The sequence below is a fragment of the Glycine max genome, chromosome 15 (genome assembly GCF_000004515.6).
Source record: "Glycine max cultivar Williams 82 chromosome 15, Glycine_max_v4.0, whole genome shotgun sequence".
Lineage (NCBI taxonomy): Eukaryota > Viridiplantae > Streptophyta > Magnoliopsida > Fabales > Fabaceae > Glycine > Glycine max.
This window is the reverse complement of record NC_038251.2, coordinates 6,351,139-6,365,948: the sequence shown is the minus strand read 5'-3', so window position 1 is coordinate 6,365,948 and position 14,810 is coordinate 6,351,139. Positions and strand designations below refer to the sequence as shown.

The 14,810-nt window shown below is 35.2% G+C and overlaps 1 protein-coding gene and 1 pseudogene across 1 annotated transcript; one reads left to right on the top strand and one right to left on the bottom strand.

Annotated features, from left to right (window-relative positions):
• Window positions 1–7,153: 7,153 nt before the first annotated feature.
• On the bottom strand, window positions 7,154–9,666 carry LOC100786403 (cysteine protease XCP1-like; annotated as a pseudogene).
• Window positions 9,667–10,561: 895 nt separating this feature from the next.
• On the top strand, window positions 10,562–14,665 carry LOC100785889 (splicing factor 3B subunit 1). Its single transcript, XM_041009941.1, has 2 exons — window positions 10,562–11,460; window positions 11,544–14,665. Exons 1-2 carry the CDS (start codon window positions 10,704–10,706, stop codon window positions 14,570–14,572), a joined length of 3,786 nt encoding a protein of 1,261 aa, XP_040865875.1. The 5' UTR covers window positions 10,562–10,703; the 3' UTR covers window positions 14,573–14,665.
• Window positions 14,666–14,810: the final 145 nt, after the last annotated feature.

Here is a 14,810-nt window from a genome sequence, read left to right as displayed (position 1 = left end):
TTGTGTTATTTGATGATTGATGGATTGATGATGACAATGATGTATAATGATTGAACCTTTATGTAATGGTTGACGAAATGAAGATTATTATGAGATGTTATGTTATGAGAATTCTAAGATTTATGATTTATGCATGTTATGTTATATATGTGATGATAGTGGATCATATTTTAATTTTTAAGTTTTATCTCTTGTTAGTGTGTTTGTTTTGATAAGCTTACCCTTATGTTGTTGTACATGTGATTCGTGCTTGTGATGATCTTGTATTTGACATACGTGGGGATAGAAGGTGGTCTCGTGCTTTTGGAGACTACATGAATATGTGTATTTGGACATGAAGACGCGTTATCCGTTTTGTTTTCTCTTTAAAGTTATGTATAGCGTTGATCAACTTAGAGTTTATGTAGTTTATCCTTATATTGTGGTTTATGTTTACATGTATGTATCGGGGAGATTTGAGTTATTATAGTGTTGCATATATATCATATGATGTTTCTTGTGGTGTTGTGCGTTTTAGCCTTTGACCTTTGAGATGTGAAAAGTTTACAAATACTTTCGAAAATAAATTAATTGAAAAGTTTTAAATGGGCTAAAATAAAGTCTCATGTTTGAGATAGTTTATAGTTCATGTAACAGTAGTGGGTCGTTAATGATATCAAAGTCAGTAATGTCTTTTGGGAACCAAACTTAGGGCAAATAGGTCTGTTGTGTTTTCTGTCATGTAACTTTGGTTGTTTGTTTTGCTATGGGTACCTTGTCAAGAGTTGAGTATGACGTTTTGGGGGGTCCCAATTGTGTGTTGAATCTCTAACTTAAGTTAGAAAATTCTTTATATGTGTTGTTCTTGTCCATTTGAAGTGGCTACAATGTGATTGTGAGACTGATCACTTCAAAATCGTATTTGGACACTAAAGGTGGGAGGCAACATTGTATGACAAACTTATTGAAAAATAGGTCTTTAGCCTTCTTTGTTATGTGTTGTGAAATCATTTTCATGAGAGAAGGATTGTTGGTTGTTGAACCATATTTAGTTGATTATCTAAAGAGATAATTGGTATAATGTTTGTTGTGCATTGAGTACAATTATTCTTGGGAGAGAATTATTGTAGTTGATGAGTATGCTTGTGTGATCTTACTATGATTCTTAATCAGTTCACACTATTAGAGATACTTAGCAAGATATGGGTTGTCGCAATTTTTCATGTGAGAACCCTTGAGTCTGTGACCTATCGATCAAAGGGATTATGATAGATGAAGACTAAGTGAGGTCAAGATTCCCTAGATTGAGAATTTATCTAAGATAGAATATATTGAGGCTTGTAATCCTTAGGCCCATGTGCTTAATGAGATTTCTTTTTTACAATCTATGATATTTCTATTATCTTTTCGTGGTTATTTCTCTTTGTTTCCATCAATGTTTTAACATGTTTATGTAGTTTGAAATTGATTTTTTTAAATAAAAATGATGTTTCACCATTTTACCCAAAGTGATTTTACAAAGGTTTCAGATTTACAAATCTTGTTTTATATATGCGTTGTTGTGTCTCATCGTGAAAACATGTTTTAACTTATTTGATATTGTCTAAAATGATTTCTTCTTTGAGAATGAAGATGTTTGTTTTAACCTTATGTATTAAAATTGTTTGGTAGAGGTTCAAGTGTTTAAACTCGTTTTCCAATTATGTTATTGTGTTTTTCCTTAATGGTAGCTTTTGTTTTCAAAATCAATTGGTTTTATTGTTTCAATAGCAATGTATTCCACTTTGTTTTTTTTATCCCTTTTAAGTAGAGAAAACTGACTCTTTTGATGCATGCTTATGTTGTATAACCCTATGTGTCCGGAAATCATTTTGCGAAGGTGTTACCTTATGGTTTTTCTTGTTCTCTTTACATTACCTTTTAATTGCTTATTCATTTGGAAGTTAGTTGTGATGCTTGTGATGTTTTTCTATAAAATCTTTTAAAACCTAATTCTAAAGATGGAAAAGCATTTAGTGATCTCTTAATTCTGATAGAAAGTTTTACCACTTCCTCATTGGTGGAAATTAATATTAAATGGTTTAATCCTTTTGTATACATTTCTTCAAGTTTGAAATTTCATTTTTCTAAAATATGAAATTGATTTTAAGATTTTTCTTAAAAATAAAAGTTTGTTCCTTTGATCTTGTTTTTTTTCAAAAGCAATAATGTCTTTCGTAGACATTTATCCTTAATCGGATTATGATACATGATAAGAGATTTTTAATTAATATTAGATTTTTTTCATCAACTATCACTTTACATATTTTTTAAAATAATTATCCATTGAGTTAGTTTGGTTTAAGTCATCGGATTATAATAAAAAAAATTATCTATTTTTTAAAATTTTATCTTTACTTATTGCCTATTTTATATAAAATTTTAATTTTATATTAAAGTAAAAATACTTATTGTTTTTTAATGGCTAATTATTAATTTTACTTAATGTTAGATTTTGTCATCAACTATCACTTTACTTTACGCATTTCTTTAACTTTTTTACTCAAAATATGTTAAACATTTACATAATAAAACAACTAGATTAAGATGTATAAAAAAAAACTAAATTAAGATACACGATAACAATAGAATATAAGATAGTAAAAGATTCAAATAAATGAAAAAAATATAAAAAATACTTTGATGTAATAGTTGTAGATTATGTAATAGTTGTCAAAATTAAAAAAAAAACTAATTAATCAAATAAGTCCAAACTAATTTAAATAATTTGATTTGTATTTTTAAGTTGATTAATTAATATGATCATCATGATGCTAGTCCAATGAAACGCTAGTATATTTCTAGATTCAGTCTCTGGTTTTAGTACAAGATGAAATAATTCGTTGTGGTAATCAGTAGGTTACACACATTTAATACACTTGTCTTTCTTTTTTAATCATTATTTAATTCACTTGTCCAAACGTTTATAAATTCATATTATAAAAAAATAATCGTAAAAAATATTATAAAAAATAATTAAAATATATTTATCACACTAATTATTTTTATTTGATAGTTACTGTAAAATGATACACGAGTGTGAGACAATCATGTACGATTATTATTATTGGTAAATATTTTGAACGTGTTAAATTACATTGGGAGAAACAAATCCTAACCAATCTGGATCTGATCTAAGCTCTGAATAATAGTTAGTTAATTTATAAAATTTGATTTAAAAATACTTTTTCTTTGGGTGCAGAATAAAGAGAGTAAACCAGAAACAATTTACAATTTGACACAAACTGTAACATGAAATTATATATATAATTCATTTATTTTTTAACAACATATTTTACATGTTGACTTCTTTTTATCTTTTTACATAAAAGTTCATTGAATATTTACATTTCCAAGCTCCACAATGGCGTACAAGTAGGACGGCCTATTAGATAATTTGAACGCTTTAAGGAAGAAAAAAAAAATACTATTTATCATTTATTCAATAGGAAGACTACTATTTTATTTTTCTCCACTAGTATAGTACTATTATAATTCATTAATTCCATATAATTGACATGATTCTTATTTTTTTAAAATAAAAAGACTTAATCGAAGCTAGTCCTTAGATGACGGGACACAGATTGATTAAGGAACATGAATGATATATATTAGAAAAAATAGCTCTTACGTCCCACGAAGATGGTTGTTGTCTGCCATTCTTGACTGGTACGTGCCTCACGCCCCCTCTTTGTTCTTTAATTCAACTACTTTCCGCTTTCTCACGAAAACAACGCAGAGAAGAAAACGGTTGACCCAAAGCATTGCAGTTGAATGATAAATAAAAAAGGCTACACAAAATAATTATGTATTCAACATTACCATGTGCACCACAAAATTCCACACATGCCAAACAACATTTCAAATTGTACAAAGCAGAGATTGTGGAATTTAACTCTGACCCAAGTAAGCGGGTTAATTAATTGTCTTTTTATTTATTTATTTCCTTTATATCCGTGAATTCGATGCGACAATGTTTAAATCTTGAGTGATTTCTATAACTACTATTAAGTGTTCAATCTTGTTTGTATGCCAAATTTACCCCTAGAATAGAGAATTAAACCTCACGTTTCAAACACATGCGTAGAAAGTAAATACAAATATATGGGCATCTTGAAATCTTATTTATTTTAAAGCTTAAATTTTCATTAAATATAAACATATTACCTTATAATTAATGACATGTTAGTACTATATTATTAAAAATTTCGACTTTATAATTAATGGCCGTGTTCGACGCTTTTAATAGCTGGATCTTGTTAAGGACATTGGTAAGAAAATCAATAATAATGTTTTATTGTTTTCTTGAAAATAATAATGTTTTATTCTACGTAAGAAATCATGTTTGGTATACAATAGAACTACGATTGGATGCCTTAATAATACTTTTCAATAAAAAAAATTCACTTTTAATATGCCAAATAATATCTTTAGGACATTACTTACCATTTTCCTTAATAATTTCATAACATAAGATTTGTTGGTTTACTAATAAAATCCTTGATTTCATTAATATATGTTATTTTTTTCAACTATATAATTTTATTAAATTTTCCTACACGACAATTTAAAATTTAAATTGAAAACTGCAGGGCTCAATCAATGGGATTATACATCGCATGTATTTACTTTTTTTGTTATGACAAATAGCGTGGATTTACTAAAACTATTATAATATACTAATTGAAATAGCTCTATCATCTAGTCACATTTATTGACTGTGCATCAAATAAGATTACTAGCTGTAACAAAAAAAGATTTTTTTTCCTATTAATGATGTTTCTAAAATGTAAAAACAAAAATAAATCAAACTTCAATTATGTTAAGTATATTTATGAAATAATTAAAAAGTTATCGTCAGCTTCCATTTTGACAGCGTTTTACAAAGAAATTAACTAGAATATCTTAGAAATTGATTTTTATTGGTTGTCTTTCATTAATATGTTGACAATTAATAAATACAATTGTAATTTAGAGTTGAATTTTTTCTTATTCTAAACTTATTGTGTAACATTAATAAGTCTGTAGCATCATTACAGACTGATTTTGTTATTGTATAGATGTTTTGAAAGAAGTGAAAGTGAAATGAAAAAAAATCAAGAGAAAAAAAATATGTATAACGATATTTTTTTTTATTTGATTGAAGAAAATATAAAATTAAAAAAATTAATTTCAAAAATAAAAAATTATAATTTTTCTTCAATTTTTCCTCTAATTTAAATTTTAATTTTAATTTTTTTGTCTCTCTACCAAACATAGGAATAGAGGATAACATCCAATGAGAAGGAATGAGCAATTAAGCACAGAGCCCCCTCAAATATCAAATCAATGTTATATATGAAAATACTAAAAATTTTCATATTTCTGTTGCTTTATAATACAATTACACAAGTCTGAATAAAAAAAAAATACAATTATATCGTTAATTGGTTACTGGCTTGAAAATCCAACCACCACGTGTCGATGTAAAGCCCAGCAGAAAGAGTTGGCGTTAGTTAACTGCCCTTTGCTCCGGGCAGACAAATGTGTGTCTTTTCACTCTTAGGTGTTATAATAGCGCCAATAGTCTACTTCAAAAATAAAAAAATAAAGTCCATGAAGCATAGAATGGCATCAAAGTAATCAAATAAATATCAAAATCTGATAGAAATTAATTAAAGTGTTCGGATTAGTTTGATTAATTATTTTTATTTTAAACGAATTAAATTAATTATAATTGATTTAGTTACCAGTACTACACACTCATGTAGGTATCCGTCCAATGCTACATTTGACGTGTTAGAAAAACCTAGATATTTGGCTGTTGTTTTGAGCATAAATTTAGGAAATCTAGCTCTTTTGTCAAAAGTTGAATTGTACCGGTTTTCTCCATATTGAATATGTGGAAGTGAGTGTTAATTTAATGAAAGTTGATTAGCTTGGGCGTACCCTAGCTAATCTTTTTTTTTCTTACGAACAATTAACAAATATAGATTCAATATCTTTATGAAAATTTAATATGAATTGAAGCCCTTTCAACAAATAGGAAAAGAGTGGGATTCTCCGTTAACTCTTTTCATTTTTATAATCGCAACAATTATTAGCATAATTGATTTCAAGTTTGGAACCTTGGTTTTCCAAACCATGATTTTTGAGCTTCTCAAGAGCTAAGGCAAACATGCTACACTCATGTATGCCTTCTTTTGTTGGAGCAAACACATGCAATTTCTTGGTTGGAGACGAATTTGCCCAAAGAACCGGGAAAGGTCGGAAAGAACGACAAAATGGACTAGGATTATTGCACTTGAAGGGGGAAATGAGCTTTTAAATGCTGATGAGACAATGTGGAAGCATGAAATTATGATTATTAGCTAGGTACAATTAAGCATATGAAATTTGCAATATTTGCATAATGAATTCCATTTTTGGGATCGCAGCGATTAATTTTTAATAAGCAAACAAGTCTTGAATAATTATTGCAAAAGTTGTTGAAGGGAAATAAATGTTTTTTAATGATGAAAGAAAGTGTCAAATTGGCCAGGGTCCAAAGAACAATAAATATAAGTACAGTAATTTAAGTTTATGCTAATCTTAATCATGCAGGGTCTTGAAAGGAAAGCTAGAAATTTACGTCATTTCTTCTTAAAATTGTGGAGGCTACAATTATTTACTCACTACAGTTCTAGTTCTAGGATTAAAAGAAAAAAACTAGATGAGATACTATTTCAGCTATGCTCCAGCCGTAATTGCAACAAATTTTGTATTTAAATTTTTAATATTATTTGTAGCTTTTCTTTTTGTTAACCTCCCTTCAATGTCCTCTCTTCGTAATTTTTTTAAAATAAAACATGATAAAAATTTGATCGAAAAATACTCATAATTAAAGGTAATACAACTCTTTGTAAACAATTTTTTTCCTCAAAGTGTAATAATAATAAAATCCTCAAAGTTTTTGACGATGTTAATAAAATTAATAATTATACATGCATGGTGTAATTAGATTTTTCGTTATCAAGTTTATACTTCGCTCATCATCTTCAACTTAGGCTAACAAATGCTTGAACAACATTAACTTTATCAAACAAAATGATATTTAGTGCCATTCTTCTTGTATTAAGAAGCAGAAGAATTGTTATCGAAAAAGAAAAGAAGCAGAAGAAACTAAATCAAAGATAGATATAATCCATGTCCATGGTGGTACACAGTATAGAGAAAATCTAAACATGAGATGAGAAATGGTACATAAACATTTATTTTTTTAAATACTACCTCTAACACTCATTATTTTTCTTTATTTTTCTCCTCATGTCAAATCATATAATATAACCTCTAATACCTATATTTTTTCTGTTTTTTTTGTCTCACCAGGTGTCGTATATATAACATATTGGGTGTCCATAAATTACTATTCATTAGAGCTAGCTACAGAGAAAAAATTAGATTCAAAGCAGTGCGGCAAAAGCATTCCTCCTCATCTGAAGGTGATGATATGTCTTTTCTGTTTGTTCAAATTTAGTCCATGGTAACTGTTGCCTTCCCATCTTTCTTTACTTTGCAGCCTCTCCCACTAAATCTCCATGCGTCTACATGACACAAATTTACGAGTATAGTTACAACATTAATTACATTAAGAATGTTATGTTACCAATTGGAAGAGGCTAGAATATAGACATGATATCTCATACCTGGAGACAAAGTCCATCTCTAACTCGGTCCCAATGCAACACACAGCATTCTCAGATTCACAGCAACCATAGACTAAGCAAAAATCAAAGAACTCATAAAGTCAACAACATGTCTCATGAGCTGGACAATATGAGAATTGTCCACATTTACTTGGTGGCGGCGGTGATGGAGGACTACTTGGGGATGGTGTAGTAGGCTCTTTGGTAGGATAAGAGGCCATGTAGTTGATTGCACACACCATATTTTAAATTAGTATTCTTTCTAAGATAAATGCACCCTTCCATTCCCCATGAGGTTCTCCATGAATTCTTCACAATCCAGTAATCATCATCACCCTCTGAGCCATAACCCACAACTAAAATTGCATGATCAATATCATCTGGATCACTTGAGCAATCGCCATCGTAGATTCCCTGTTAAAAAAGAAAACAGAAAACGACTTGTTTGTGGAAGCAAAGTCCATTTTCTGGTTTTTACTTCTACAATAGTGAATGGTCAAATAAACATACTAGGAAATAAAATAACACTTACGCCAATGTATAGTTGAAAATCCCATGAAGTGCCATCTATACCGGCACTGATGGGTTGCTTCACTGTAGCACACAATAGAGAACTATCAGATTGCCCCACATCGTAGTAGCCATCAATGCCAATAACCTTTGTTTTCTCCTAATTCAAGAATTTTTTTATTTTAATAAATTAGGCATACAGAAATACAACGTGGTCTACAAACACAAGCAAATAACATAGGAAAGAAAGGCAGGACTTAGTCATAATATTAAGTAAGAAAGAAGACCTTTGTGACATTGCATGTACCATCTGCACCAATATATGGATAATTAGTTTCTGTGTCGATCCCACCATTGTACATAACCCATTCAAAAGCATAATCCATCTAGCCTCCATCACATCCATCATTAGTACTATCACAGTCCACAAGTTCCTGTTCGGAAAGGCTTATAAGGTCCGCGGTGACTATTGCATTTATTCCTTCTATGGCATCAGTGGAAGAAAATGCCCAATAACTACCTAAAAATAGAATAAGAAATACTTTTACAATATGCAAAACTGATCGAAGTTCAAAATATTAAATTAGAGTAGTGAGTTTTGACAAGCAGAGAACCATAATAGAACAATATAAATCATCATCAATCTTTTCAAATCTATTGGTGTATATGGACTATAGAAGCTTACCACAATAGCCTTGATCCTTCACGGCTAGCAGTCACAACACCCTTCTTCCTCCAATCCAAGGAGTAAGGTTCATCTTCGCAAGAGTGATCCTTACTAGACACGCCATTCCTTTTGCTAAATGGTTTCTTCACCTTTGACATAAACTTACTCTTGAACTCCTCATTGCTCATGTCAGCAAACTGGTTCAATCCGAGGCTCTGCCCGTAAGGAGAAATTCGCTTCGAGTTCTTCTCTACAATGTATTTCAAGTTCCTCTTGAAATTCTCGAACCTTAACTTTTCTTCTTCTGGGTTCCTGTAAATCTTCTTGTTTTCCTCCTTCCATCGTTGAAACAGCTCAACCACCCCTTCCTCCGAAGGAAACTTGTCAATTTCAAGGGCTAATATGGAGTACTCACTTGGGAGATCATAACAGAGAAATGACCATGATCCCCAGACAATGAAAAGAAGAAACAAATGAGTTTTCAGTTGACAACCCATTTTCCTCATTCTTTAGCACTGATGCTTGAGTGCTTGACCCACCAACAACATCTTTGTATCGTATATATGACTAAACCTTCCAGTCAGCACAAGAGGAATCTGCATCTTGGTCTTTTACCTTTTTTCTTCTATGGCTTAGATAGAAAATCAGAAACAAAGAAAGGAGAAGATCAAATAGCACTATAATAATAAAGGGGCGATATGGTAGTTTATGTTATGTTATGTATGGATGAATGAATTCCATCACTGTGAATTCTATTTTGGTGCAGTCATCATATCATTGTTAACGAGTGTCAGATTTTAGTTTTGATATTTCTATTAGTCCTTCTAGTTAGAATGAAAAGCATTGACTTGTGAGTGCATCTGTATAAAAGGACCAGGTAATCTAACAGTCAAACGTGCATGTGTTGTAAAGCTTGCATAGCCTTGGACTGGGTTGTTGAGAGTCCCACATCGAGTGCTTAACGAACATGATAAGTGCTTATATAGTTGGATAGGTCTGATTTTTAAGGGAACCTTTTGGATGTCTTCTCTGCTAGGATGAAAATGAGCCTTTAGCTCAGCCAAAGAAAAGAATCTTTTGAGGGGATGTGTTGAGAGTCCCACATCAATATGGACATTAGTCTTATTCTTTTTATATTTCTTACATATAAAAAAAAAGATTCGTCTAAAATTTATTTTGTTATTTAGTTTCAAATTCAAATTATCATATTTGCATTTTTTTTTCATCAGTCAAGTGATTAATTGATATTTGTATAAATTTTATACGATTAAACTTGTGGATGACGAAAAAGACGTTTAAAATATATCAATTTAAACAAGGTTTATATAAATATTAGTAATAATCTAATAAATGTATAATGTGATCCACATAAAATACTAATTGTAAATTTAATTCTTGAAAATAATATATATCCTAGACAACAACAAAAAAAAGAAAATCCAATCCACAAAAAAGCACTTTCCAAAGATGTGAACTTGTTACAAAAACCCAATTCATATGGAATGGAATGAAGAAATCAATTGAACATCGTGTAAGAAAAAAAATAAATAATGTAGATTGGACTTGGACCTTAACTTGCGGAATGGACTTGGGCTTCAAGAAGGTTTTTTGTAGATAGAAGAATTGGGGCAGACTGGCCCAAACGCATATGTCGGTTCCATTCCTCGCATTGTTGTGTTATATCTGAATCTGTGTTTTAACATTGACTCAGTAACCTGCATAGGGTTTCTTTCTCTTTCAAATTTGTATCCATTTTGCGAATCGAAATCCATCCATCAATCTAGAACCCTGCCTTCCCTCTCTCTTTCTCTGTGTCTAGGGTTTTAGGAGTTCGAAGCATCATCATGGCTTCGGTGGACCCCGAGATCGCGAAGACGCAGGAAGAGCGGAAGCGAATGGAGCAGCAACTGGCGTCGCTCACCTCCGTCACGTTTGATACCGATCTCTACGGCGGAAGCGACAAGGGCTCCTACCTCACTTCCATCCCTGCCAACGAAGACGACGAGAATCTCGACGCCATGGACAACGAGGTCGCGCGCAAGCTGGCTTCTTACACCGCCCCTAAGTCGCTTCTCAAGGACATGCCCTCCGCCCCCGACTCCGACAACGACATCGGCTTCCGCAAGCCGCAGCGCATCATCGACCGCGAGGATGACTACCGCCGCCGCCGCCTCAACCAGATCATCTCGCCGGAGCGCCACGACCCCTTTGCCGCCGGCGAGAAGACCCCCGACCCTTCGGTGAGGACCTACGCCGATATCATGCGCGAGGAGGCTCTCAAGAGGGAGAAGGAGGAGACTCTGAAAGCCATCGCTAAGAAGAAGAAGGAGGAGGAGGAGGCCGCCAAGGACGCGCCGCCTCAACAGCAGCAGAAGAGGAGGAACCGCTGGGACCAGTCTCAGGATGACGGTGGTGCCGGCGCGGCCGCGGCCGCGAAGAAGGCGAAAACATCTGATTGGGACATGCCGGACACCACTCCGGGGCGGTGGGATGCCACCCCGACGCCGGGGAGGGTTACTGACGCGACGCCTGGGAGGAGGAACCGGTGGGATGAGACTCCCACTCCTGGTAGAGTTGCGGATTCTGATGCAACACCTGCAGGTAGTGTTACTGCTACACCCTTGTTTTTCTTTGTTAATTTTATGTCCCCACTAACATTTTTTTCTGGGTTTGTTCCTGTGCAGGTGGTGCTACACCCGGTGCCACACCTGCTGGTATGACTTGGGATGCTACTCCCAAGCTTTCTGGGATGGCTACTCCAACTCCCAAGAGGCAAAGGTCAAGGTGGGATGAGACTCCTGCTACTATGGGAAGTGCTACTCCTTTGCCAGGTGCGACTCCTGCTGCTGCTTATACTCCTGGTGTTACTCCTGTTGGTGGTATTGAACTCGCTACTCCTACCCCTGGGGCTTTACAAGGCTCCATTACGCCGGAGCAGTACAATTTGTTGAGGTGGGAGAGGGATATTGAAGAGCGGAATCGCCCCTTGACTGATGAGGAGCTTGATGCTATGTTTCCTCAAGAGGGGTATAAGGTTTTGGATCCCCCTGCTTCGTATGTGCCCATTAGGACGCCAGCGAGGAAGCTTCTCGCTACTCCTACACCACTGGGGACTCCTCTTTATCAGATTCCTGAGGAGAATCGTGGGCAGCAGTTTGATGTTCCAAAGGAAGCGCCTGGTGGGTTGCCATTTATGAAGCCTGAGGATTACCAGTACTTTGGGGCGTTGTTGAATGAGGAGAATGAAGAGGAGTTGTCGCCGGATGAGCAGAAGGAAAGGAAGATTATGAAGCTTCTGCTTAAAGTGAAGAATGGGACGCCACCGCAGAGGAAGACTGCATTGAGGCAGCTTACTGATAAGGCTCGTGAGTTTGGTGCTGGGCCGTTGTTTAACCGGATTTTGCCATTGCTCATGCAGCCTACACTGGAGGATCAAGAGAGACATCTTTTGGTTAAGGTAATTGACAGGGTTTTGTATAAGTTAGATGAATTGGTACGGCCTTTTGTGCATAAGATTCTTGTTGTTATTGAACCCTTGTTGATTGATGAAGACTACTATGCCCGTGTGGAGGGCAGAGAAATAATATCTAATCTTAGTAAAGCTGCTGGGTTGGCTACTATGATTGCTGCTATGCGGCCTGATATTGATAACATTGATGAATATGTTAGGAACACTACTGCTAGGGCCTTTAGTGTTGTTGCTTCGGCTCTTGGTATTCCTGCACTGTTGCCGTTCTTGAAGGCTGTTTGTCAGAGTAAGAAATCATGGCAAGCTCGGCACACTGGGATTAAGATTGTGCAGCAGATTGCCATTTTAATTGGTTGTGCGGTGTTGCCACATCTGAGATCTCTTGTGGAAATTATAGAGCATGGACTGAATGATGAGAATCAGAAGGTGAGAACGATCACTGCATTGTCTCTTGCTGCACTTGCTGAGGCTGCTGCTCCTTATGGTATTGAAAGTTTTGACTCTGTCTTGAAGCCACTGTGGAAGGGTATTAGGCAACACCGTGGGAAGGTGTTGGCTGCATTTCTGAAGGCAATTGGGTTTATTATTCCGTTGATGGAAGCCCTGTATGCCAGTTACTATACTAAGGAAGTCATGCTCATTCTGATTCGTGAATTCCAGTCACCTGATGAAGAAATGAAGAAAATTGTTCTGAAAGTGGTGAAGCAGTGTGTGAGCACTGAGGGTGTGGAAGCTGAATATATTAGAAATGATATCCTGCCTGAGTTTTTCAGGAATTTCTGGGTTAGGAGGATGGCTCTAGATAGAAGAAACTATAAGCAACTTGTGGAGACTACTGTGGAGATAGCAAACAAAGTTGGTGTTGCAGATATTGTTGGTAGAATTGTCGAAGATCTTAAAGATGAGAGTGAACCTTATAGGCGTATGGTTATGGAGACTATTGAGAAGGTGGTTACTAACTTGGGGGCATCTGATATTGATGCACGGCTGGAAGAGCTTCTGATTGATGGTATTCTTTACGCCTTCCAAGAGCAGACCAGTGACGACGCTAATGTGATGCTTAATGGGTTTGGTGCAGTTGTAAACTCACTTGGGCAGAGAGTGAAACCATATCTTCCTCAGATTTGTGGTACTATCAAGTGGCGATTGAACAACAAGAGTGCAAAGGTGAGACAGCAAGCAGCAGATCTCATTTCAAGGATTGCTGTTGTCATGAAGCAGTGCCATGAGGAACAATTGATGGGTCATCTTGGTGTTGTCTTATATGAGTATTTGGGAGAAGAGTATCCTGAAGTCTTAGGATCAATTCTGGGAGCTCTCAAGTCAATTGTCAATGTTATCGGTATGACAAAGATGACTCCACCTATTAAGGATTTACTTCCCAGGTTGACTCCGATTTTGAAGAATAGGCACGAGAAAGTTCAGGAGAATTGTATTGACCTTGTTGGTAGGATTGCTGACCGTGGAGCTGAGTTTGTACCAGCAAGAGAGTGGATGAGGATTTGTTTTGAGTTGCTTGAGATGCTCAAAGCACACAAGAAGGGAATCCGTAGAGCTACAGTTAACACTTTTGGATATATTGCAAAAGCCATTGGACCACAAGATGTCTTGGCAACCCTATTGAATAATCTCAAGGTGCAGGAGAGGCAGAACCGTGTTTGCACAACTGTGGCCATTGCAATTGTTGCAGAAACATGTTCACCCTTCACAGTTTTACCAGCATTGATGAACGAGTATCGTGTGCCGGAACTTAATGTGCAAAATGGTGTGCTCAAGTCCCTCTCTTTCCTATTTGAGTACATTGGTGAAATGGGAAAGGATTACATCTATGCTGTGACTCCTTTGCTTGAGGATGCGCTTATGGACAGGGATTTGGTTCACAGGCAGACAGCTGCTTCTGCTGTGAAGCACATGGCTCTGGGAGTGGCTGGTTTGGGTTGTGAGGATGCACTGGTACATTTGTTGAATTATGTCTGGCCAAACATTTTTGAAACTTCTCCTCATGTGATTAATGCAGTGATGGAAGCAATTGAAGGGATGAGGGTAGCGTTGGGAGCCGCTGTTGTTCTTAATTATTGTCTACAAGGACTGTTCCACCCTGCACGAAAAGTTAGGGAGGTATATTGGAAGATCTACAACTCTCTCTATATTGGAGCCCAGGATGCTCTTGTAGCAGCATACCCTGCCTTGGAGGATGAGCATAGCAATGTTTACAGTAGGCCAGAGTTAATGATGTTCATCTAGTGTGGATTTTGATTACTTAGTTTATTTCTATCTCCAGTGTATTTGGCAGTATTCTGTACTTCCTCGCATCAATGTAAAGCTCAGTTGTTGGAACATTATTTCGTGTCTTGTTACATAGATAGCAGGTTCCTCTCTTGATGACATTTGTTTGATTTGTATCTCACCAGATGATATGCTTATAGTAGCTAACCGTTGAAGGTTGAATGAAAGCCTTTGATTAGTCATTACTTTCTATGTT

Bases quoted from the DNA above. Each gene is read 5' to 3' on its own strand.
- LOC100785889 (XM_041009941.1), top strand. From the start codon at position 10,704: ATGGCTTCGGTGGACCCCGAGATCGCGAAGACGCAGGAAGAGCGGAAG. The intron at 11,461-11,543 runs GTAGTGTTACTG...GTTCCTGTGCAG, and splicing joins TTCTGATGCAACACCTGCAG to GTGGTGCTACACCCGGTGCC.